At 33.9% G+C, this 25,964-nt stretch overlaps 1 protein-coding gene across 3 annotated transcripts; it reads right to left on the bottom strand.

The window, feature by feature from the left end:
- Positions 1-297: 297 nt before the first annotated feature.
- LOC124455687 lies at positions 298-25,338 on the bottom strand. Of its 3 annotated transcripts, none has more exons than XM_047006322.1 (3): positions 24,935-25,338; positions 4,311-4,433; positions 298-1,151 (listed from the first exon to the last, which is right to left on the bottom strand). In XM_047006322.1, the coding sequence occupies exons 2-3, from the start codon at positions 4,423-4,425 to the stop codon at positions 559-561; spliced, it is 708 nt and encodes a 235-aa protein (XP_046862278.1). In that variant the 5' UTR covers positions 4,426-4,433; positions 24,935-25,338; the 3' UTR covers positions 298-558. The 3 variants fall into 3 exon arrangements, with proteins under 3 accessions (XP_046862278.1, XP_046862277.1, XP_046862279.1); XM_047006321.1 differs by lacking the exon at positions 24,935-25,338 and adding an exon at positions 21,975-22,134; XM_047006323.1 differs by lacking the exon at positions 24,935-25,338 and adding an exon at positions 5,481-5,608.
- Between the last annotated feature and the right edge of the window lie 626 nt (positions 25,339-25,964).

Below are 25,964 nucleotides of genomic sequence, written 5' to 3'. Positions count from 1 at the left end.
ATTACGTGCTTAAATTGGACTTTTTACCTAATAAACTTACGTTGTTGTTAAAATTACGTTAAGTTATTTTCTTCTTTAGGTAGAAATTCATTGTACGTGTACGTATTAGTGTTTTACAATGTAGTTTATAAATGTTGAACCTATATTGTCTTATAACTACCACTAGCTGATATATTACGTACTTTTGTTGTAGTAAAACTTTATTTTAATAAACCTGTGTTATTGTTAAAGTTAAATTATTATCTTGTTGGACTTTTAGGAATAGTTCCCGTAATAAGTCTGTTTCCAACAAAAACTTAATTAATACTTTTCGCAACTACTTAATTAAATATGCTTAGTTTTCAACCGTAATCGCCCTTATTGTTGCTACTGAATATTTTTGTCTTTCACACATGTTTTGAAATTCCGACTTACATTTTAATGTTATAAATTGTACATGTTAATGACAATTTTTAAGAATAAGGAACTTGTGATGCTGAAAATGTGATGCTGTTTAAGAAATGTGGTTGAGATTCGTTATGATCCAAGAAAGAGCAATTTTATCATCAAAGACTAAATTCATTCTCGTGGCAAGACGATTTTCGCGCAATTTATCAAAACGTCTAAGTCAGTAAACAAAGTAAAGACAAGTTTGCGTTTACAGCAGAAATAAAAGCTGCTACGATTTACGCGCAAAAGCGGAAAACCTAATTGTACGTTTTTAAAACACTTCAAGTCAATCAACATAAACTTATCACTAATTATAAATCTATCATTCAGAAAGACAGACTTGGCTAAAAACATGGTTAAACTGTAAATAACTTGTATGTTTTTAACGTCAAATACCTTTACATAGATATGGCTGTCACCAATTAATAATTTATTCGCTGATGGTGAAAAATCAGCGTGATCAATACTGTTACCTAGCCGCTCAATCTTATTTCTAAACTCTTCATCTATATATTCTAAACCATCTAGTGCTTCTCTACCTCCAATGATTTCTTTCTGAAGTACGTCATTCCAACCATTTACTGGTTTGTCCTCATGCCACATATAGTAAGATGTTTCATCCTCAAACTTGACTTTAGCAAACACATGATTTTTTGAGCTGCATGCAAGTATGTGCATATTTTGATGCTTAAAATTCACTAATACTTCTTGTTGCTTGTTTTCTATATTAAAAAACACAAGAGAATCAGTTTTTTGACAGGCAATTGACAAATCGCTTACCTCAAAAATTCGGTTTGTATCTTTTAGTTCATTGAAACTATAAAGAAGTTCTGTCAAATCATTATTCCAGAGTTCTGGAATGCTTTTTTCTTTACGCAAAATTACTCCACTTTGTACTGCAACCATTTCATTTACTAAACATTCCTTGATAACAAAGTCACCTGTGTTGAGATTGGTAACAATTACCCTTGAATTTTCATTCAGATAAAGAGAGTTTTCATTCAAGCAAATATTTTCTTTATCAACATGGTAAGTAATTGCAAGTGCACGTGCTATTAACAAAACATGAGATTCCTGAGGTAAATCTTTTCCGTAGCTAAATAGAAGAGCATTGTCGTTGTTCAATATAAAATAATTATACATCCCAAGACCTTGAAGAGAAAAAGTTGATATGTTATAGTCGAAGGGATCAAGAGGATACAAACGATATGTAAAAGTAAGATCTAAGTTAAGAAGTTTCTCACCAGTAGGATTTATAACAAAAAGTTTCCAAATGAAAGACTGTGAATACAAACCACAACACCAAGAATGAAGACCAACAGTGAAACTAATACAAACTTCTCCAAAAGGTGATTGATGGTCAAAAACAAATATTTCATAGTTATTCGCTACATCGTATGTTCTAAACATGTTTTTGTTCTCGACAACACCCAAATATCTGCCCGACCTGGTAAAACACAGTGAGGTCACATTGACGCATCTAATTCTCTTCTTCCTCTCACCTTTCTCAACGTCCCATACTGTCAAAACATTTTCGTAATATGTAACCAGCGTGCGCTTATCTTTTGAAAACAGCTGTTAGTAAAGAACTTAGAAGTAGAATCATCACAATGGAATGGACTGGAGCAAATTTTACCATTAATACATAGCACCTTATGAAGTTGTGAAGCAAAATGAAATCTTTGAAAGGATGAAAGATAACGCGAAATTCTTCCCTTTACAGCGCTCTAACTGATCAGCAATATTTCTTATCCATAAACATCTGCTTTTCTCAGCGACAAAAGTTGTACAATGAATCCCTCATAACCCAATATGACGTAGTCATGATTTTGTGAAACATCGATCGAATTCAAGTTTCGATTTAAACATAAAAACTTCGTCTTTACAAAACCCATTTCGACGTGCTCTAAATAAGCAGACTCTTTGAAACGTGTTTGAAGCATTGCAGTAGCTTGGAATGAAAGATCTCTAACTTCATTGACAACGTTTTGCAAAAAAAATATTAATTTATCCATATCTCGAGTATAATTGTTAACGACGAATGTCAACAAACAATAAAGATCATTAAATAACAATCGAGTGGCCTCAGAAATGCGAAAATACACGTCAAGAGAGATAAACAAGTCGAACATATGCAACATAATATCTTCATCGATCAACAAAGAAGCAACTAAAACTTCTAAGTCTACAAGATATTTACCAATATTTTCAATGATAGAAGCATTATCAACGGCAAGCATATGAGAAAACCAATACTTAACTGAATACTTCACTGACGCATACTTGATTTTGTCATAATTTACGCCAACAGCTTTAAGTTCGTCGAGTGTTTTCAAACAAAATTCTAAAACAATCCAATGACCACCACTCCTATCAACTGAGTAATCATGCTCATGATCATTAAACAACCAATCATTCAAGGTCTTGTGAAAAAACAAAACACAACCGTCTGCCTTGACAACAAATAAGCAAGATATAATTTTTTTAACCAAACATGATGTGCTTTTCGTGCAAAGTTTGTTCTCGATTATTTCGAAAGGAAGAGGTTCTTTGGCAACAACCAAAGCATCTAAAACTGACAAAAATTTTTCGTTACTGATTTGAAATGCCTCTAATTCTTTACCTAATCTTTTAAAGCAGGTTTCATAATATTCATTTAGATCTTTTGGTATGGATGCATTCGACAAACTTCCATTTTTGACTTCCTTGCAGAGAAGAGATGCAAGCAACATAAGTCCGTCAGCTTTGTCTACTAAATCATTTTTTAATTGCATTAGGCTGTCAGTAGAGCCAATTCTTTCATCGATCAATAATTTGATGTCATTTAAGTTGCGATCATCACTGCATTTAATAAATAGTGGATTTAATTTTTTGAATGTGTTTAAAGAAACTTCGTTTGACCTTGTTGTAATTACAAAGCGAAAACAATGCGGAAGTTTTTGCAAGTGATTAGCAATCAAGTTAGTCAGGTCGCCCCTTTCTTCATAACCACATTCATCCAGAGCATCCAACACAATTAGGAATCGCTTGGGAGATTTTACGATTTTGGAAAACAAATTAGTAAAAAGCAAATAGAACAGTTCTTCAACGTTCATGCTATTCAAACGCTGAGAGAGTTCACCAGAAAGTTTTTTTTCAAGAAGCTGTTGATAAGCAGGAAAAGTATGAGCAATTTGAAAGGCTAAAGATTGAAGAAGTGTATTGGCTTTATTGTAACGACTGTTGTTGTGTTGAAAGAAATGAACTGCACTCAAATATTGAGGATAACGTTTGCACAAGGTAGCTGCAATTACAGATTTACCCATGCCAGCAACAGCGGAAATAACAAATGCACGATTTTCGGATGTATCGCTATGGAACCAAGCTAAGAACTCATCAAAACCCATTCCCGCGTTCCTTCTAAAATTGTTCGTAGTGATGCGTAATTACACTCTCGAAGTCTAAACTCACAAGTTTTTTCGACAAAATATCTTCCACATTCTTCAATTGATCTATTTCTCCCTGAGTTATTCCTAAGCGAACTAATGGTTCGCTTATTTCCACCCAAAAACATTGAAAGTCATCAAAGCTTACTGAAGTGTTAGGTAAGTGAGCGAAACGATCATTGCGAAATAACCTGATACGGGTAATATCTGCTTCAGTTGAATGATCAGTAGGATTAGGAATGTTATTCCAAATTGGATCATGCGGTGGTTTTAAATTGCAAATATTGCGTAAGAGTATACAAAGTAAAGTAATGTCAAAATCATTTTCATTTGGCAATGTTGGAGGACTAGGATAAAATAAATCCCACTGTTCTTGACCAATTACTTTCTTCTTTTTTAATTTCGAAAGTTTTGCCTTATTTGTTGGGTTCTTTAAGACATGAAATAAATCAATACCTGACAGTTGTTTTTTCAATGTGATTCGCAAAGCCTCACCACCAAGATCAACAATTAATCTCATCAACTTAAACGCATTTGCTTTGTCTTCTGAGCTCTCTGAAGCAGTCATCATTTCAAAATCTAGAATGATGAATTCTATAATGAGATTTACACATTCACGACAAAAAATGAATATCAGAGATACAGCAAAAGATCTTAAATGCAATACTTATGAGTCACTTTTAAAAATACTAAATAATACTTTTTAGAAAATAGAAGAACTTCATTAACTTAGATCATTTCAAGACGTATTGTCCAAAATTCTTTTTCAACACTGTCTGAAAATTGCAATTGATAAATAAAACACCGTATTATAGAAAACACAAAGTTAACAAAGTTATAATTTTCTTTTTTAGAAGTAAAATAAGTAGGTATCCGTCATTTTGGTTCCAATTAAACTCAGTCCTTGCAAAGATCGAGTCTAACTAAAAGTGTATAGAAAGAAGAATAGTATTCATTTTTATTCATTTCTTTTAAAAATTCATTGTATTCATTGATTTTCATGTGAGTGGAAGTAAAAATATTTGTATTGCATAGCAAAATAATGAGCTGTCTTTGCTGGTCTGTAGTAAGATGTAAAAACATTTTTAATAAAATACTTTGCCGCAGAATGCTCTTAAATACATCTAATAACACGCTTTAGGGTATTTCTCGACTGTGATTAATTGATTTTATCGGTAGCTCCGTATAAATTACACTGTAAAATGCGAAACAACGCTAAGCTACAGAAAAATTTACACGATTTGGAGCAAGAAGAAGGTTGGTGACAATATAAACAAGCAACTTGCTGATATTGTCTACAAACGATGGTAAACAAAGCTACCAGAGGCAAAACAAATAGAAAAAATGGATAAATATTCCAGGCAAAGCAGCAGTGACAAATTTGTTTTTCTTCGAGTTTAAAATAATTAATTATAGGGGCTGATCTAGGGTATGTCCAATCAGTCACGCGATTGATGTTTATAGTTCAAAATTATTTATCAAATTTAATGATTACAATTTTTTGATTATTAAATTTTCGTTCTGTAATCATTTGGATTTCATCGTCAAAATTCTGTTTTATGTATAAAACTCATACAAATACCACTTTAGTAAACAGATCAGTAGATAAAACATATCTAGAATTACATTAACTGGCTGATTGATAAGAGGGTGGCTCGACTGGTTCGACCGATAACGGAGTTCAAGAACGCTTATTTAAGCCATTCCATTGGTCAATAGCCAGATCAGTGGATGATCTTGAATAATCTCGACGGATAAGCGGGGTGGCCGGACCGATAAGGAGTCCAATTGCTATCGTAATTGGTTCGTTTAAATTTTGTCTTACTGTGATTGGTTTTACCGATTCCGACTGATAACCAACGGAACTAACATAGTCAAGATCACTGTCTGAAATGAATGTTTGAACGTTTCATAGTAATTTTCTAAAGTATGAGAGAAACTACAATCAGATGAAATTTAGGAAATCTTTCGCAATTCATATATTGACATGAATGCTGCTGTCAAACTGTGAATTTTCTCAAGAGGATGAAAAATTTATGGATAAATTGTAAATACTTGGCAAAACGATCTCGCGAGCGACATTGCAGTCATTGATTTTCAAAAGCAAGCCAACATTCTTTTGAGTTTTCTCGGCAGAAATTTACATCCAAAATCGTAATTAAAGGACAAGTGAAGTGTATGCATGAATGTAAAATATTCAACTCAATTTATGCGAGTATGTGATGCGATTGATGTCAATATGGCGTATGGTAAGCAGATTGATGCTTCTAAAATTATTGTTCCTGAAGGACTTTTACCTATGGTTTCTTTAGTGCTTGGGGAATCTTGCTCGTTATATGGCAGCGAAACCCTATATTCCTGCAAATATATTTCAATGGACAAAAAATATGTAGCCATAAGGCGCCATACTATTATTTACTTTATCATAAACAAATGTTTGGGAATTTTCAGTTTATGATCATTGATCATTCAATCATTGGACAGTTATACTACACATTGTTTAAGATTTAAGAAAACTAACATTGATTACATGAGAAGCTGTTTTCTATAACCTGTGATTTTGAGTCTTTTCAGATCTGCGAGGCTTTTATTTTGACAATTGACTGAATGGTATTAAACCTGAGTATTTCACATACATGAAATATTGTCCCATGTCACATATTATCCCTTTTCCAACTGAACACCTCATGTAGAGATGCCAAGGTGTGTTGATCTACGACTCATACCAGATTGTTTGCCATAAATTACAAAGGGCTATTGATGTATGAAAAGCATATTCTACAAAGGAAAAATGTGTTCCTATATATGCAGATAAACCTTGAAATTTGACAAAACAGCAAAGTATTTTTCATGATCACTAGGTAATATTTCTGATGATCATTATAATTTCTAAACTAAATTATTTCAGATTTACATTTAAACGAGCTTTGATCATATGAAAAGACATTTATCATAACCAGTAAGCATGACACATGAACCAATTTTAACATTCATGTAATTATATGACTAAAGGCATGTTGGTAACATTCTGTTTGTGTTGGCAAATACAATGCTACTGGTGATTAACATATAGCACACCTTGCATATACATACAGAAGATAATAATCTAGTAAAATGCCTAATAAACATTAATTGCATTAAGCTGTTTTTAATTCCAAATTTTCACTCATAATTTTTGCTTAATCTTTGGCAGAAAAAAATTTGCACTGTATGTGGAGATTGGTAAGGGTTACAATAAACTTGCATGGTTTGAAGTCTGAGGTTTTCCACATCTGTGAACTGTCCCTTTTAGTACCAAATTTCTAAATTAACTCATTACATAGATGTTTGATTGGGGGTCTCTAGGGGAGTCTTTCCCTGACAACTTGGGAGAAAATTTTAAAGACAATACCTTTTTTGGAATAGCATTATTGTAAAATAAATTTTATGTTCCTAGGCATGCAAATGAGCCATATATTTGGCATGATAATGAGCCTAAATATTTGGCATAACATTCAAGTATTGTTTATTTCAGTTTTTTTTACGCTAAAACGATGCACACAAAATACATTTTGTATTGCTCTAAAACGCTGAAAATGTTATTTTCAAGTCTCTGAAATTTAAAATTTCCCAGGGGAAAATGTCTTGGACCGCCCCAGGTGCGGAGCGCTTCCCACGTTTTATGACTGATGTTTGAAAAATCCTAGACCGCCCCTGATTAACTACACTCTGAAAATGTTTAGTTGCATAACAAAAAGGTATAGTTAGCTGTAAATATTATAACCTGGTTGGTTGAAAACCAGTAAAAGCTAAACAAGCCTATTTTTAATTCAAATAACAGGAACGTCGGAAGATCGAAAATTCTATTTCGTCATAGAAATTTGCCAATAAAGAGTAATGTAAGATATGTCATATAAGACATGTAAGTAGCTATTTAAAAATCGAACAAAATCGTAACGAATGATAAAACAAACAGATATCAAATGGCAAACTGGAAAGACAATTATTGGAGCCACGCGTTATGAATGAAGCAACCACTGGGAAATCGAAAGACCAGAAGTTCCAGCTAATATAGTCGAGTAAGTGGAGATAATGTCAAGCATTTAAAAATGAAGTAATTATAATTAAGATATTCGCTGAAACAGCTGAGTACAATATATTTTTGGTAATGAATTGTACAAATGTACCCTACTTTTGTAGCTCAAAGTAGAACATTACTTTTCTTCTAGACTTGTCAATGATATTTTAATTGTAGGTTTGGGTTTATAAGATCACAGAGGCATATTTCCATAATTTCAGCTATTTGGGCTCTTTAATGTATATTACAACTGCTGCTGCCATTCTGATATATATTAAAATATTGCTGGTTTTCTGATGTATATTTAAGTGCTGCTAGCTTTTTGATATATATATATATATATCACTGGCAATACAAGGTATAGCATTTGAACAAACGGGTCTAAGCCCTCCAACACACCCCTGTTTGATCAATAAACACATACAGAAGTTGAGTCATTCCTCAACCCATAAATGTAACTCTTTGCTAAATTAAAGGTTGGATCAGACTCATATGCTGTATAAAAGACTACAAACAGTATACTTATAGCAAACAGACTGTTCTTCAATAACAGAAATGTTTCATGTTATAGAAATAATATATTCATTTTAAAGAAATGCTTCAGCAGAATCCTTAACAAACTTCATTAGAAATAAACTTTAATACTTTATAAAGTGTTTAAGGCGAAATAACTTCATACAAAGGAATAAAATGTTTAAGGCCAAATGCATCTTGGGCAAATCACTGCATATTTCAATAACTAAAAGTAAAAAGTCTGTCATTTTCTGCTGAGCAAGAAAATTTTGTGATCTTTCAGAAGAAAAATTGTCATGCTTCGATCAAATTGGAGGGCATAAACAACTCAATACTATTAAATCGTTACAAATCTTGAACACAAATCTCTCAGGACCAAAACTGCATGATTACTAAGATTCGAAGTTTCGAACAAAGTCTTGTCCAACTAGTTGATAACAAGTGATGCCAGGATAACATTGCCGCTTGCCATCAAGCTTAAAGATTTTGAAAACTTGTTACAGAGTCGGAACATAAGTCGAGAAAACACGTTCACTTACGAAAATACTTACAGTGGGTCACGATCAATTTGAAGCACGAACTAGTAAACCGCAAACGAAGCTCAAACCAATGAAATTAAAGCAGGTCTGCCGCAAATCGTTAAAAAACCCCAAAGGGCTTGCTATTGTTCCTAATATATTAGATCATACCATGGAATAAGCTTAAACTGCTTTCCACTTTTGCATATATACCCAATTTTCAATAGTATTATTATAGATTCACTTTGCAAATTTGAACCGAAATGGCGGCTACGCGCTAGCCACAGACCGTTTGTCGCAACTCTTACGAATAGAGGGCTCTGAACACAACAACCTACCCATTCTTAAAGTTGGTTTCCACAATTTCTTTCACGATTGATAAATTACAACAAATGCGTCGTAAAAGGTTGCCAGACAGCAGACGTTGATCAACTGATCACAATAAATACCTATGATTGACACATCTTGGCCACACTATGTGTGAGCTGTCAGTGCGTCGACGCAACGTAATTATGACAAATTCAAACAAAGAATGTAGCAAAGTTTGTGCCTCATGGGTGCGCTTAAAAACCTTCTAGTTTGGAGTGAACCTTCAAACATAACTCAAAGACATTAGGGTATCAAACAAATATAGCAGAGCAACAGTGTAAAATAATAGAGTAACAAGTACAATAAGATTCAACATACTATACCGTATGACTGTTCTCAATCTAAAGGTAGCTACTAATTAAAAAAAAACTCTTCTTAGGGAAAGTCAAACAAAATCCTTTCTATCCAAGAATCAGTTGAAGGGAAGAACCCTAACCTTAACTCTAACCTTAACCCTAACTCTAACTCTAACCCCTAACCACCAAACCCGAATTATCCATCTAAAAATGTGTTAATATTTCCAGGCAATAACCAACAACAGCAGTAAGTGTTAATGAAGAAAAACCACAACATCATGTTGAATTTACAAGTTGTTACTTTAGAGGAAGACCTGCTATTGTTGATCAACCACTTAAGGCTGAAACACACTGGGCAGTCCTTCAGTCGCGCGTCCAAAGCGAATTGATGCGCACGCGTCAGTCGCTTGAACGCTAGAAACACACATGCAGCGACCATCGCGACTTTTACCGTGGCGTCTATTGAAAATGGCGGTGATTTTAGTTTGTTACAGACACAGATATCACTTAAACTTTTTATTTTGGCCTTTATTATAGCTACTAATATATGAATATTTACTCAGTACAAACTACTATGTGGAGAAAAGAGAACAAGCCAGTTAAAACACGCCAATATGATCATAGTCCATTACGCGTATATTGTGGATAATCTTATTCTGCGGACTTAGGTTGTGCATTAGGGTTCCAGTTTGTAGCTCCTATTGTCCCTATTTGATAAGTCATATAAAACTGAAAGATTCCAGTGTGAATTCACTATATATTGCCTTCGTTTTCCAAGGTATAATCTATAAATTTCGTATGATGCTTATGACAGGAAATATGATATGCATTTAGGAAGTCAAAATGTATCTATTGGCCAATCAGTGTAAAGCGACTGAAGCGACCAAAGTCAAAAGTTCAACATGTTGAACTTTCAAAGCGACTAGCTGACGCGACTACGCTACTAGCTTAGTAACCACGCAAAGCGGTAGTTTTAGACGCGCAACTAAAGCGACTGCCTAGTGTGTTTCAGCCTTTATACAGACGAGTGAACTGCTTTCAAGTTGGACAATTAAATAAATCATTATTTTTGTCAATGGTGCAATCTCACTTAAGACTTAGAGGTTTTACATACAAACTTATGAAAAGAGATCTTAGGCAAGATCGATCGAGTGCCATTGTTGAATAAAGTCGTGAGCATAATGAATTTATTTCACACATTTTCTTAACAACAAAACCTAATGGGTCTCATACAATGATATTACAACTAAAATGATAAAAAAAGTTGTGTTTCAAAATTGAATTTGGAATGCTATTAATCTGATGAAACCAGCATGCTACATGCCATCGGTTCATCTAAAAGATGACGATTATTCAGTGCCCAACTGAGAAAAAAGTATTATATTTTGTCTACTTAAATTGATGACTTTATCTAAATACAGGATAACTTTCATGAAAATGCAGTGAAAACTGTCGATACAGTTAAAGCTTTAGATAACTTCATTTTTTCCACACAGCCTGAAAAAATCGGTGCTAATACCAACAAAAATCATTGCTCTTTTCTGATTTGTTTAATAAACTTAAAGCTGAAGTTGGCTGTGTCGCGCAAACTCCTTTGTGGAATACCTCTTACAGAGAGGTTGTCCAGGTAATTGGGTTTATTATGTCAACATTCCTTCAGGTAATGTATGGGACCCTAGAGTTTCCAATGACGGAGAGTAAGAAAGCTGACACCTTAAAACAAAGTTAAGGGAACTATGACACTCCATGCATTTATCCTTCTAAGGAAAAAAGGAGTTTCAATTGTGGATATGAAATGTAGAAACATCTATAAATATGATCTAAGGACTTGAACCACATATAGTTATGTCCACAAATGTTAAAATGTTATAATTATGTAAAAAGTGGGTTGGGGTGCGTCATAAAGAACATTAAAACAAAAGGAATCTGTAGGAGTCAATATCATGTGAATTACTTAAAAATTATTGTAGCATATTTTGAACTGAAGTCACATAAAAAATGAGTTTAAAATTGTATGTCATAGTAGTAGTCGAAAACAAATTGTGCAGAACACGCTTAATAAAATGGAACATTATCAGAGAAACATTATAATAATATGAACTAATGACAAAAAAACCCAGTTAATCAGTATAATATAAATATTCGTTTGACAATTTACAATTCAATTGCAAACGCTTAGTTTCAAAATGCTTGAAGAATGCTTGTTGTTCTACCATAAGTGAGAGCATATTTAATACCATTCAATGAGTGAGATTTTAATTGACTTAATATCCATGAGCGTGTAGTTTATTCGGAAACGAATTTAATTAATTATGAAAGTCCTAAAACAGGGGCGGATCTAGGATTTTTCAAACATCAGTCATGAAACACCGGAGGCGTTCCTCACCTGGGAGGGGGGTGCGAGCCATTCTCTCCTGGGAAAATTTTGAATTTCAAAACCTTGGAAATGCCATTTTCAGCGTTATAGAGCAATACAAAAGTTTTTTGTGGGCATCGTTTTTGCGTAAAAACAACACATTTCGCTTACTTATTTTTAAAAAAAACCTGAAATGAACAACACTTGAATGTTTTGCCAAATATTTAGGCTCATTATCTTGCAAAATATAAGGCTCATTAGCATGCCTAGGAACATAAAATTTACTTTACAATAATGCTATTCCAAAAAAGACATAGTCTTTAAAAATTTTTACCAAGTTGTTTAGCATAGACCCCCCTAGATATCCCCATTCAAACCTCTATGTAATGAGTTAAGTTAGAAATTTGGTACTAAAAGGGACAGTTCATAGATATAGAAAAGCTCAGACTTCAAACCATGCAAGTTTATTGTAACCCTTTACCCATCTCCACATACAGTGCCAGCAAATTTAACTTTTGAAAAAACTCAAAATTTTTTCGGAGTGAAAATTCGCAATTAAGAACAGCTTAATGCCATTGATGTTTATTAGGCATTTCACTAGACTATTATATTCTGTAAGCTTATGCAAGATGTGTTATATAGAAATTACCAATAGCATTGTATTTGCCAATCTAAACAGAATGTAACCAACATGCTTTAAACCACATAATTACATGAATGTTAAAATTGGTTCATGTGTCAAGCTTACTGGTTATGATAAATATCTTTTCATACAATCAAAACTCACTTAAATGTAAATCTGAAATAATTCAGTTTAGAAATTATAGTGATCACGAAAATTCTTTGCCATTTTGCCAAATTTGAAGGTTTAGATGCATATTTAGGAACACATTTTTACTTTATAGAAAATGCTTTTCATACATCAATAGCCCTTACGAATTTCTGGCAAACAATCTACGGTATGAGCCGTAGATCAATACACCTTGATATCTCTACATGAAGTGTTCAGATAGAAAGGGGACAATACATGACATGGGACAACATTTCATGCATGTGAAATACTCAGGTTTAATACCATTCCAGGCAAATTGTCAAAAATAAAAGCTTCATGGATCTGAAAAGACTCAAAATTGCAGATTATAGTAAACAGCTTCTCATGTAATCAATGTTAGTTTTCTTAAATCTCAAACAATGTGTAGTATAACTGTCCAATGATTGAATGATCAATGATCATAAACTGAAAAGCCTCAAATATTTGTTTATAATAAGATAAATAATAGCATAGCACCTTACTGCTACAGATTTTTTGTCCATTGAAATACATTTGAAGGAATGTATGATTTCGCTTCCATATAACGGCTAAGATTCCCAAAGCACTAAAGAAATCATAGCTAAAAGTCCTTCGGCAACAACAATTTCAGAGGCATCAATCTGCTTACCATACGCCATATTGACATAATTCGCATCACATACTCACATAAGTTCACTAATATATTTTACATTCATGCATACACTTCAGTTGTCCTTTACTTAAGATTTTGGATGTAAATTTCTGCTGAGAAAACTCTAAACAATGATGGCTTGCTTTGAACGTCAATGACTGAAATGTCTCTCGCGAGATTGTCTTTGCCAAGCCTTTACAATTCATCCATAAATTTTTCACCCTCTTCAAAAAATTGACAGTTTTGAAAGCAGCATTCATGTCAATATATGAATTTGTAAAAGATTTCCATAAATCCATCTGATTGTAGTTTAGTTTCTATCATGCTTTAGAAAACTAATATGTAACGATCAAACATTCAATTCAGTGTGAGCCTGACTATGTTAGTTCAGTTGGCTATCAGTCGAAATCGGTCAAACCAATCACAGTAAAATAAAAATTTGAACGAACCAATTACACGATAGCAATCGGACTCCTTATAGGTCCGGCCACCCCGCTTATCGGTCAAGATTATTCCAGATCGTCCACTGATCTTTATAAACAAAACAGGAAAACATCAGTATACTTAGCGTTCAAGTCAGTCTTAAAAAATATGATCTTTAATACGTGTTTTATAGCTTTTCAAGTGCATGTATAATTGCTTTTCAATCGTTGACGGACTATCAAAACAAGCAACTATCTCACCTGTGAGAAGCGATATGTTCCTTTTTGTGGAAACTACGACATCCAACAATTGAACGATTAATGTGTTGGCATTGTAAAAGAAATGCCAAAATACATATCATAACAGAATATGGAACTAACGATATCCATATTCTGTGATATCGTGTTTTTTTTTTTTTGAAAAATTCTTTAGAATTTACTAGAGACACCAGGGGAGGTCAAAAATATTATTTTTCTGCAAAGCGATCATTTCAGCGGAAATACGTCCGTTGGCCGCCATTTTTTAGGCGTCAGGTCCCAATAAAGTTAGCCGCTCTAGTTATTATAGAACTCAATGGTTACTACAGTTAAGGAGTTAACTACGGTTACTGCGTTAACTATAGTTAACTGCTCGACTTAACTGCATTGCACAAAACTTAGTTAGTCGGATATTTAAGTAACTGCGTTGTTAACTTGCGTGGAAATTGCGTGGAGTGTTGTTTACGTTAAATGACATAAAGTTTAATCAATTTATGCTTTGTAATGTTGGGCAAGTGAACTATAAAATGACTTTAAAATCAAGAAAAATCTCTTGGCTTTTGTAAAATCTTAAAAATGGCAAACGATTGTCGTTTTACGGATGCAAAAAATTTAATAAACGATTCACGGTGACATGGTAACTGGATTAAATTGTAGCTTATACTTTGGACTTTTCTCAAGAAAATCGACCCTTATCATCTGTCTAGTACAGTACGATGTCGATGAATGACATGAGTCTCGGCAAGAACTGCCTTATTTCATGTACCAATTGTATTTAATGAAATTGGGCAAACGAAACAATGAACTCTTCTCAAATTGATTCAAATTGTGTTCTATGTGCAAGGATTTAAATAATTGAATGGCCTTGCTTTTTAAGAAATTAAGCTGAGAGATTGAGGGTAAAAAAGGAAAAGGACGTTTCGTGTCCTTTATAACAGCTGAGTAAAATGCTTGAAAGAAATGTGTGTATAGAAATAAATCACACATATTTGTAAAAGATGACAGTGATGGATTTTTTATTATTAGAAAACATTTCTTTGAGTCATCATTGTTAGTAGCCATGTAATGCAGCAACTGTCTTTTCTCTGCGTTAGCTAAGAAACTTTTATTTATGCCTTTGTGATTTATAAGACTATTTTTGTCTAAAGCTTGGGAGTTTTATTCATTTTTTTTAACTTTTTAAATCATCAAACAGTAGCTAGAGCTTTATTGGCAAGCAAGATTATATGTACATTAAAAATAAACATTTTTCCATAGAAAATACTTGATGAAATATCAATAAAACCTACTAAATGACTGTCATGTATACTTTCTGCCTGTGTAATAAACCATGTGCAATGGATAATGTGTATATATCAAGCAACATGTACCTTCACCATGCATGCTGATGAAATGTTTTATGTATTTAAAAAACTAACATCATTGTATCTCATGCAGCTGATACACAAAAGAGTAGTCATGAATAAAAACTGTTCTAAAGCTCATGTATCTATATGTATTAACATTGGTATACTTAGAACAACATTTATACTGTGGTACCTCTTTGTTTTAACATAATCTAGCTTATTTTCCATAGAACAATTAGTTTATATGATGCATAAAATATTCAATCAAGCTAAATGCATAGGGAAAAACATGCAATTTGAATATTTGATACATCCAAGGCTACAGGATTCATTGCTCGATAAACACTCGTTCTTTTTTTGTCATTGAATGAATAGTACGTGTTTGTAAGACAATGTCAGCGAGTTATGTGCATTAATGTTAAAGAAGTGGCTCTATCTCAATTGAGAGTCTCGCTTATGAGTTGAAAGAACTACCGGACGCAAAGAAGACAATACAAAATGCAATTTCTCTTGTGTAAAAGGGCTTTTTTACGCAGATAAGTTGTTGGCTGTTTTTAGTCGGCAAAACTTAGGATGTTTACAGCACTGACGAATGTAGTACGCAGTCCATTAAGCTTTTAGTCTAAAAGCCTTTGCCATGGAAGATACATATGTGGTTAAAAACTCGAGGTAAAACCTTGTTGATCAACAACATCTTGCCCATATATGTCTTTGAGAAGCTAAGCCGCCATATTTAACTGTGTTTTGAAAAGTTAATTATACTTCATAGGATAGTCAACTACTACCTTTTAACTGCTGTTAGCGCTAACTACTATTTTATAGAACCGACTTAACCCCGTGGTTAAATTTAACTACTTTTTAAATGAAAAAAGTGTAGTTAAAAAGTAGTTAAGAGCTTTATGCAACCGGCCCCTGTTTACTAAGGTGGTGTTTGTATAAGTCTTTATATATAAAACATTATTTTGACGACGAAATCCAAATGATTACATACCCTAGACCCGCCCATCCGAAAAGGAGTCAATTTTCAATGGTTTTAGTGCACTTTCTCAAAAATAAAAGCAATTCTTTCCGATTATCAGTCTTGTATCAGGGACCACTGAAGGTCATTGATTAAGGAGGGGCAATATTCATATACGTATAGGAAGTTTGTTGTCGTTGTCGCTTCATCAAAATTTTGTTTTAGTTGTAAACAACAGAACGAGCCTTTTATTGTGTAAAATACCGACGTTTGCAAAGCAGCTAAGGCTCTATTTGTCAATAATGATATCAATGAATCGTTAATACTGGTTTTGCGAGAATATAGGACTCTTTAGACTGAAAAATCTTCGCTATTTTAAGGTGTATGTGCGATATATTTGTACTATTTTATTGTTTGTTTACCTTTCACTTTGCGTACGAAGTACATGAAAGTTTTGCAGGTCATATTCTCCTTTTCAATATACATCTGCGCTTAATAAAGGCTATAAATTAAAGCCCGGATGCTCGGATATAGTACTGTAAACTAATTTCTTACAGAATAAAAAAATATACCTACTTTTTTTGCTTAAAAAGACAGCGTACTCGCGACTACGAATTTTTTACAAAACATTGTACACAGATTGATGAGTGCTGACGGCTACGTGTTGTTGTTGTCGCAACAATATTTTCGCGCCAAAATGACGTAATTTGTACTCGTAGTCGTACCATTGAGTTCTATAAGACCTGGAGGGGAAACGTCAACCAAATTACTATAAATTATTAGCGCGCGGCCGCGTGGTCAAAAACATGGCGGATTTTGGTTGTCAAAGTCAGCGGAAAGACGCGGGCTCATAAAATGAATTTTTTTTCGCCCACCAGGATTTGACAACCACAATTGCGATTATATAAAATATCAATGCCAAGCACAAAAACTTTTAGAAATTTTATCTTTAAAACATGCTGCAAACTTGTTTGGTATGCGGATGCTGAAGTAATGCCATAAAAGGAAACATTTCATGACACCGCTAAGCAACGCAAGATTGTTTACCATTTAAAGTGTTCAGTGTTTTGATTTAAGTCAATACTTGAAGTGTGATGGTGTATATTTTGTGAATGTATTTACTCCTAAGTTATAATTTAAGTTATGTTTATCCAGTCTTATTTGTTCTTTACTTAATCGCTTGCTAGACGAGGCAAAGCAACCAGTTCTTATCGAGATATGCATATCTTAAAACTCCTTGTTTCAACTGAGTTGAAATGGAGGATTTTTTCATGATATTTTTTCTGAAAATATGAAGCAAATATTAAGGACAGAGCTGTATTGAAATCAAATGCAGTGCAGGATTAATTAATGAGCTCTTTGGCACATGTCGTACAATAAAAAATACCTGTATTAAACAGCTAGCCTGGACAATTTGACAGATTATGGACAATCATGATGATGGTGTGTAAAGGTTTACTTTATGCTAAAAGTTTTATAAATGACATCTGGTGTTTCTGTAAATGAATTGTTTGTTACACAGTGTAGTAAACAGGTTAGTACATCAAAATCAAGATAAAAACTACTTTGTTCAATATTGTGCTAAATTTTGCTCCTACCTTGAAATATTTGCTCAAGAAAAGCTTATCATGACATGCATGAAACATTAAATACAGTACTGCATCATCTGACAAAATCCATACGTTTTTCAATTCCAGGTGATTAAAAATTCACATAAGATGCATTGGTTGCAATGAAGTTGAATGTGGAAGAAGCAAAATTGATGGCAAAGAACTTTTATGTCTTTTGAAGAATTACGATATCATTTAAAAGAATAAGAGTAGCTAGTAAAAGAAGCCACATCTGCCTTCAACATGAGACTTTTCCAATTATGTATAGTTACTTTGTACAAAATACTATTTTAGATAAACTTGATTTTTAGTCATTCACTGATATTTTTACCAAAAGACAAAAAGAAAAATTCAAAGGCATAATGTAAAATTCAAAAATTTGTCAAGTTGTTTGAACCTAGAAAAAATTAGTATAGGTAACTGTAATTTGTAAGGACACAAAAGAAAAGTAGTGCAAGAAGGTTAGCATTTTTGAGAAATAATAAGTTCTTGACATACATTACACAAGGCCATTATATTATAAATAATGTCTGTATAATAACAATTATACAACATGCTAAATATCTTCACCTACATTATAATTATTTAAACAGGTTTGCCTTCATGCAGCAATAAGAAAAGTGTTATGTCAGAGAAACCAATGCACTTCGATTTAAGAAATAGTATTTTCAATGGGAAATTAATGTAGTTCTGTTCAGTAGTAGATCCATGGTTGTCAATAACAATCCAGTTTCTAATATCTTGGCTTAAAACAGAACCAGCAACATGATTATAGAATTTCTGAATTTCGTTCTTTTGCTCTCCTAGTTCAAGATATTTTCCTCATAAGTTCTCAGTGGATTTATCAGAATATCATAATACTTTATAAGACACCCAGAATCAATCCTACCAAAAAACTCAAAAAATTACATACCTACTTATAATATATTTCCAGTCGACTTAAGTCGTAGGGTAAGCTAACTTTTCTAACTCCTTTTGGACATTTTAACTAAGATTTACCCATCTATTCAAGAAAGACAGTTGCACCAAGCTGTTCACAAACAGTCAAAAACACAAGTAATGCGCATGGGATTATGCATTAAAGCTTAACAACACATTGACAGTGTAAAGATTGCCGTTTGATATTTATTTCTAATATAGCTAAAGCATTACTTGACAAAATATACGTTATTTTACAGTAGATTTACCTCATTTAAATGTGTGTGTATATTTCACAAAAACCTGAAGCATTATTTTCAATATTTTATGCTTACGGTTCGTGGTTGTTTTCGCTGGTTGTCATAACTATGAGCAGTAAAAGAGATCCGTTTCGGGAGGGAGCGAATGTTAAAAATTTTTCTCAAAGTGGAAGTTTTGACAACCAAAATCCGCCATTACCGCCATGTTTTTGACCACGGGGTCCAGGCCCCTTTGCCCCTCCAGGTCTTATAGAGCTCAATGAGTCGTACTCGTCGTCTTTACTAAAGCTCCCTATTGTTGCGATAACAACAACACGTAGCCGTCATCAATTTGAGTAGGATGTTTTGTAAAAAATTCGTAGTCGCGACTACGATGTCTTTTTAAGCAAAGAAAGCAGGTATATTTTTTTATTGTGTACGAAATTAGTTTACAGTACTATTTTCGAGCATCCAGGCTTTACTTTAGAACAATTTTTGAGCGCATATGTACATTTAAAAGGAAAATAAGACCTTGAAAACTTTCATGTATTTCGTGCGCAAAATGAACGGTAAACAAACAATAAAATCAATAAAATATTATAAATATATAGTACATAAAATTTAAAATGGTAAAGATTTTTCAGTCTAAAAAGTCCTATATTCTCGCAAAATCAGTATTACCGATTAGTTGATATCGTTATTGACAAATGCAGCTGTAGCTGCTTCGCAAACGTCGGTGTTTTTCGCAATAAAAAGGCTCGTTCTGCTGTTTATAGCTAAAACAAAATTTTGACAAAGCAACAACGACAACAAACTTCCTCGTGCCATTCCCTTACACGGTCAAACTTCGTACTCGTTGTCGTAGTCGTACTCTTGGTAAAGCCCTGTATTATAATCAGAGACCACGTGGTGATTGTTCAGAGCGTTATTAGTTGCAAAAATATAATACATTCCTCTGCTACTGATCTGAAAACTGCTTATGAGGTAATTGTTTGTGTTTTAGATCAGGTATTTAACGCGAACACGATCGAAATATTCTGGAAACACAAATCCTTATTTGACGGGCTTGTCATGATGATGGATAGATTCCATCTTCTCATGATGTTATTGGGTGTCATTGGAACCCAGTTTGGCGATGCCTGTCTCCGAGAAATTGCTGTAGAAAGCAAAGTAATTGCCGAAGGTTACATTAACAAAGTATTGACAGGAAAGCTTTATAACAGAGCTGTGCACCTTCACAAATTGACATACGAAGCACTAATGAATTTTATTTTGAAGGAATTTGAGTCGTTGGTCGAGTCAGTGACGTCGTTAGACCTATAGCAAATGAAGCTAAATCATAATGAAGAGGAGCTTACCAAGGTGTTACAAAGTCATAAGTTTCTCAAGTGGGAAAATCTGTTTAATGCATATGTTCATGACATCAAGAAAAGTGGAACTAATTTAGCAAGATTTTGGCTAACATATATCGACCTTTGCGATCTCCTACTCAATTTAATTTACGCTACATGAACAAGGTCATGGAATCTTTATCTTGTGTGCATCGAAGAAATCATCAATTGGGCATTTGAATATGATGGAAAAAGTTATGCACGATACCTAGTCTCACTTTTAAATGACATGCAAAGCTTGCCCACTGCAATGCCACAAGAGCATGCTGCATTCAGTAACGGTCAGTCCTTGATTCAAATGATAAAACAGAATCCCTTGGAACGCAATGAAGCAGACAAAACTGTTAAGAATACCATAAACAGAGACTTTAATACAAGCGTTGGATATATTGGTTTCAGTACCAATTTTGCTGCATCTCAGATGGGTGCACGCGAGGCGTGCTGCGTACAGAAAACTCATGAAAGAGCATTTGTCCATAGCAGCAAATAAATCGTATTTCCACAACGAGTTGAAACCAGGAAGAATAAAAGCAGATGCAAGACATGTAGACAATTTAGCTGATCTTCTGGATGAAGTATTTAGCAATCATTGGAAAGCAAACGCCGAGTTCACGAACTTGCCACCAGGGATTGCTGTGACAACTAAATTACGCAATGACCTGTTGAAAGCCAGAAAAAGAGGGTAAGAAGCAGCAAAAGGAGTTTGTTTCATCCCGAATTTTTGCATCCCCAGAAAAACAATTCTAAGATCATATGAAGAAACTGAAACTGAAAACAATTGAAAATTTGAAAACCACAGTTAAAGTTGAATGAAAGACTAAAGTTATCCCCTTACAAATGAATATATCTTTGTTCGCTTGCATGGCATTGCTCAGTCAACTCCTTAATATTTACATGAAAATTGTCTTTAAATATCCATTAGGAGCACTTCCCTGGTCTCTAGCCGATCCATATGCTTCACAAAGAAAGACAAACAAAGTAGTACTTACCCAACAATTTGAGAAACATATCAAGATCATGGACTGATATCCTGCGAACACAAACTATATATATGCTCAAATGGCGCTCCTGCAGAAGTTTAAACCTCTACCCTGTGCAGCATTTGAAGTGGTCAGTGAAAAATTATTTGAATTGGTGACCAACACCGATAGCAAACGAATTGACGTGGTTTATGATATTTAAAAACAAATTTCTATCAACAGTCTTGAAAGATTAAGAAGGAATTCAATGCGCTATGATGGGATCAAGTATAAGAGCATTTAGTCGGGTTACAAAGTGAAAGTGTGGAGTAAATTGCTTTCTGTTACATGGAACAAGATCGAAATCATAAAATATTTGCTGTCGCAATGGAGGAATCCTTAATTTAGAATCAAACTTGTTGACCATCCAATGTATGTCACATGCGAAGACCAGTGCTGGAAACTTACATTTGGCACTTGTGCACTGGTTCCAGAGTTGCAGTACAACCATTAAGAAGGAGATACGCGTATCATTCTCCATGCACAACATGCTAGTGACAAGTGTGTTATTCATTGTAATGACGCTGATGTTCCTATTATTTATCTTGCTCACTGCCAATTTCTTGGTGAGTGTTACATCAAGAAAAGTAAAGGTTCATAGTCCAAAATAATCAAATTGTCGTCATTTTTCGATTACTTAAATAACCATTTATTTGATGGCACTAGCAAAAACAACTATCTCAAAGGTCTGATTGGTGTACACGCTCCGACTGGTTGCAACAAAGTTTCTGCATTCTTTTGAAAAAGAAAAATGGAAAGCAATGCAGCTTCCACAAAAAAAAGACAGAATGCCTACATGATATGGCGCAAATCCGAGAAACGTGGAATTTATCTGAAGAAATCTGTCAGGCAACAGAAGCTTTTGTGTGTAATCTTTATCGACATGAGGTTTACAGCGTAGATCTGCCCCAATATAAGCTTTACTGCGTAAAAGGTGGCAAAGTGGAGCCCTAAGCTTTACCTCTATGCAAATCATCTCAGCGTCTTCATGTTGAACGATGCAAATACCAAGCACTATCTGGAGATGTGTTTTGTCTCTTTGTTTTAGAGGTACAATCTCCACAACGACACGGATGAGAGTTTGATAATGACATCAATAACTTCCTATGGCTAGGTCAAACCCGCTCCAGAAGATTTATTTGAACTTCTGTCATGTTCATACAAACGGGTGTACTCTATGCAGTCATGTTGCTGCTTGAAAAATGGACTGAAGTGTACAAATATGTGTTTTTTGACGTGCGACAGCGTGGCTGTCATGGATGAGAACATAACTCCAGATGATAGTAATGTTGAAGACATAGACTTATATTTCTAATGCGTGGAATGAAATAAGTTACGTTGGAAACTTTTAGATAACTCAACTCAAGAATTGCTGCCTTTTAAAGCTTTCCACCAATCAAATAAAACTTTTAAAATCTTTTCTAACAAAACAAAATGACGGCAAGAGAAAACATACAGCCACTTTTTCACGTGTCAATTTCTGAGGGAAAGCTACTAAGAAAAACTTGCTATCAGATAACTATCAGATTGATAAATTTTTTATTTGCTCCTCTTCATTTATCCATCGTACCCCCTCAACTGATAGACTAATTTAGAAGACCGGAATATGCTTCATGATGAATTAAGACTTCAGTGGGAAGAAAGTACTTATAAGCAATAGTACTTGGCAATTTTTACTCCGTATAGATTTATAAAACCTTGCCGAAAAGCATCATTGGATAATGTTAGCTATTTGAAGTAAGATTTTAAATCAAACTAAGTTAAATCAAAAGTTAAGCCTTCAATTGAGTAAGTCTTTAAAACTACATGATATAGTTGGCTTGGTCAGTTGCTCCACAACACAAAATGAAGTAGCAGTTTAGGATCACCCCCCTTGCCAGATATATTTATTTGTAAGCCAGTGCTCACGTGCTATACTCAAAACAATCCAGCATATTTTTCTTGGGAATCAGGTATAAATAGTGTTTTGTCACAATTTGTTGAAAAAACAAGTTTGTGCAACTTTTATTGTGTCTTCTTTGCCCAAGTAATACAACTTCGTGAAACATGTAACAATGCATTTGACAAAATTGTGGATGTTGTTCTCTTCATTAGTAGTTCTAATGTCTGATAAAACTTTGATCAAGATCTCAAAAACTCGTTCTTATAAAGAAGAAATAACTTACTAACACACGTACAAGCCACAAATAGACCAAGTAGTCTTATATCATATATTTTGAAGTCTTACTTAAATAAATCGTCATTTCCGCTTTTGATAAGAATACAGATGGTTGACTAAACTTAATTTCTACCCGAAATTTGCATACGATGATTAATTCTACATTTTGAGTCAATTTTGAAATAAAAGTTTTTTTCTTGTTTAGAACAAGTTGTGTATCGTAGAGTTGTTCACTCCTTCGAATTTTCGAATCAAGATTCACAGCGTTTTAAAGTAGAAATAGCAGTAAATTTTTGCCCAAAATATTCTTCACGTCGTTTTATATTTGTAATAAGAAATTTGGCCCGATCAGAATTTTGCATGATATTGTTTGTAGAAAACAGTTTATTTTAAAAAAAATTTGTATCGTAGAGCATACGCATATGATTATCCATTCCACTGGGTACGCCTCTGTCGCAAAACATTTACTCGCTATGATTGAGATTAGCCTTCAGTAACTCCTGTATGTCTTAATGCAGTACAGGAATATACGTAGACACAAAGTCGATAGGTTTATACAGTACTGGATTTCGCACGAACGAGTACCCGGAGTTAACTACATAGCTGGCGTATAATTGAAGCCTAAAGGTTGTAAATCTTAATGTGGCTATTGATTACTTAGCCTTGCTCGTAAAACTGGAAATGATGAGTCCATTAAAATGACTCTTCTACTCGAAACAATACTTTCGCATTTTCCATTTTCTCGACAACATTTGTAATCAAACACCTCTAGGAAACATATGTAACTTGAGGTGATTATAAGTGAATAAGTGATAAATATTTGCAAGATTAAGTAGACCGTATCAAAACAGTATGAAACTGCTTTAGTCGCGACGATATGTCATATTAAAATACATTAATCTTTTACACGATTCTTTGATGGCCGTAGTCAACGCTATACTCGTATATGCTGGGCTTTTACCTAACAATCATTTCTCATCATATCTTGCTACTGTCGAAAATCTGTTGTGTCTGTGCACAGGAATCACAAATTGCAAAGGTATTGAGACATGCTAATGTTTTGAAAGGAAACGGAAAGCTATTATTTAACCAAAAAGACACAACTATACTGACAAAAGTTTTGGTTATATGTCGTAGTCAGATAGACCACCAAATTTTGTTGTGTTGACAGTAAAAAGTCATAAAAGCTATAGGACAAATAACAACTTACCTGCTGGACTGACAAAAGATCAACAATCATGTGTCCTTAAGCTCTGTTCGTTCAACGTTCTTTAAAAAGTAAAGTCTTTATAGACGTATATTGCCGTTATAATCACAAAATATTTGTCCACTGATGTAGCATATCGACACGGAAGACAAAGTTAACTTTGCTAAGCGAAAGTGGGTATGACATGCTGACATCATCGCTATCAATATTAAATTTTCTGGGGGTGTAGATAAAAGAGGACGGGGACAACGGACGCAGACGGAGGACGTCTGTTTGCTGTGTGCGGGAATTGCCAGTGATTTATTATAGGAGTTTGACAGTAATTTAAACGAGCTTTATCTCATTGGATGAATTTCTTTGATCTCATTATTTAAAGCAATACATGCATATTGTACAAGTTTAAATATTCAGTCAGTCCTATAGAGTGTAATGCAACAAAACCTCATAGTTAGATATAAACCATCTCAACACTTCTAATTTGAAAAATTTAGCCATAGTTTCCTTTTGAAACTTCGCACAATCCTTGCGCTCCTAGTTTTGTGTTTCTTTCGTGACTTGTCAGTAACATTTCACTCAAGTTGGCCTTAAATGGATGGGCCTGATAATTTTTACTGCACTGATAATAATTTCGGTCATCTTGTCGTTTGGCAAACAGTACGCGTAGTGCAGTTTTCCACTTTAACTTCCTTTTCAAAGTTACGGCTTAAAGCCGTAAAAATGACAATAGTTCAGCCGACAAGTCAAAACTGAAGTAAGAACTACAACAGCTTCAAAATAACGAAAACATGTTTTTTAAAAATGGCAATTCAAGTATTTTCCGAATGCAGACGACGTGTTTTCACGTTTGCTGTAATACCATTTGTTCGGCTATTTTTGATAAATATTATTAGCTAAACGCATTCAAAAAGCGTTTGTGATATTTCCGTACAACTTAGAGTCAAATTTAACATTCTGTTTTACAGCATTCTTTTGGTCATAGCAATAAAAATATCGTCGCTAGGTTAGTTTTCCGTTAATATTTCTTTGTTAAAAG

This window comes from Xenia sp. Carnegie-2017, unplaced genomic scaffold (genome assembly GCF_021976095.1).
Source record: "Xenia sp. Carnegie-2017 unplaced genomic scaffold, XeniaSp_v1 HiC_scaffold_4, whole genome shotgun sequence".
In the NCBI taxonomy this organism is placed as follows: domain Eukaryota; kingdom Metazoa; phylum Cnidaria; class Anthozoa; order Malacalcyonacea; family Xeniidae; genus Xenia; species Xenia sp. Carnegie-2017.
This window is presented reverse-complemented; position numbering and strand designations above follow the sequence as displayed.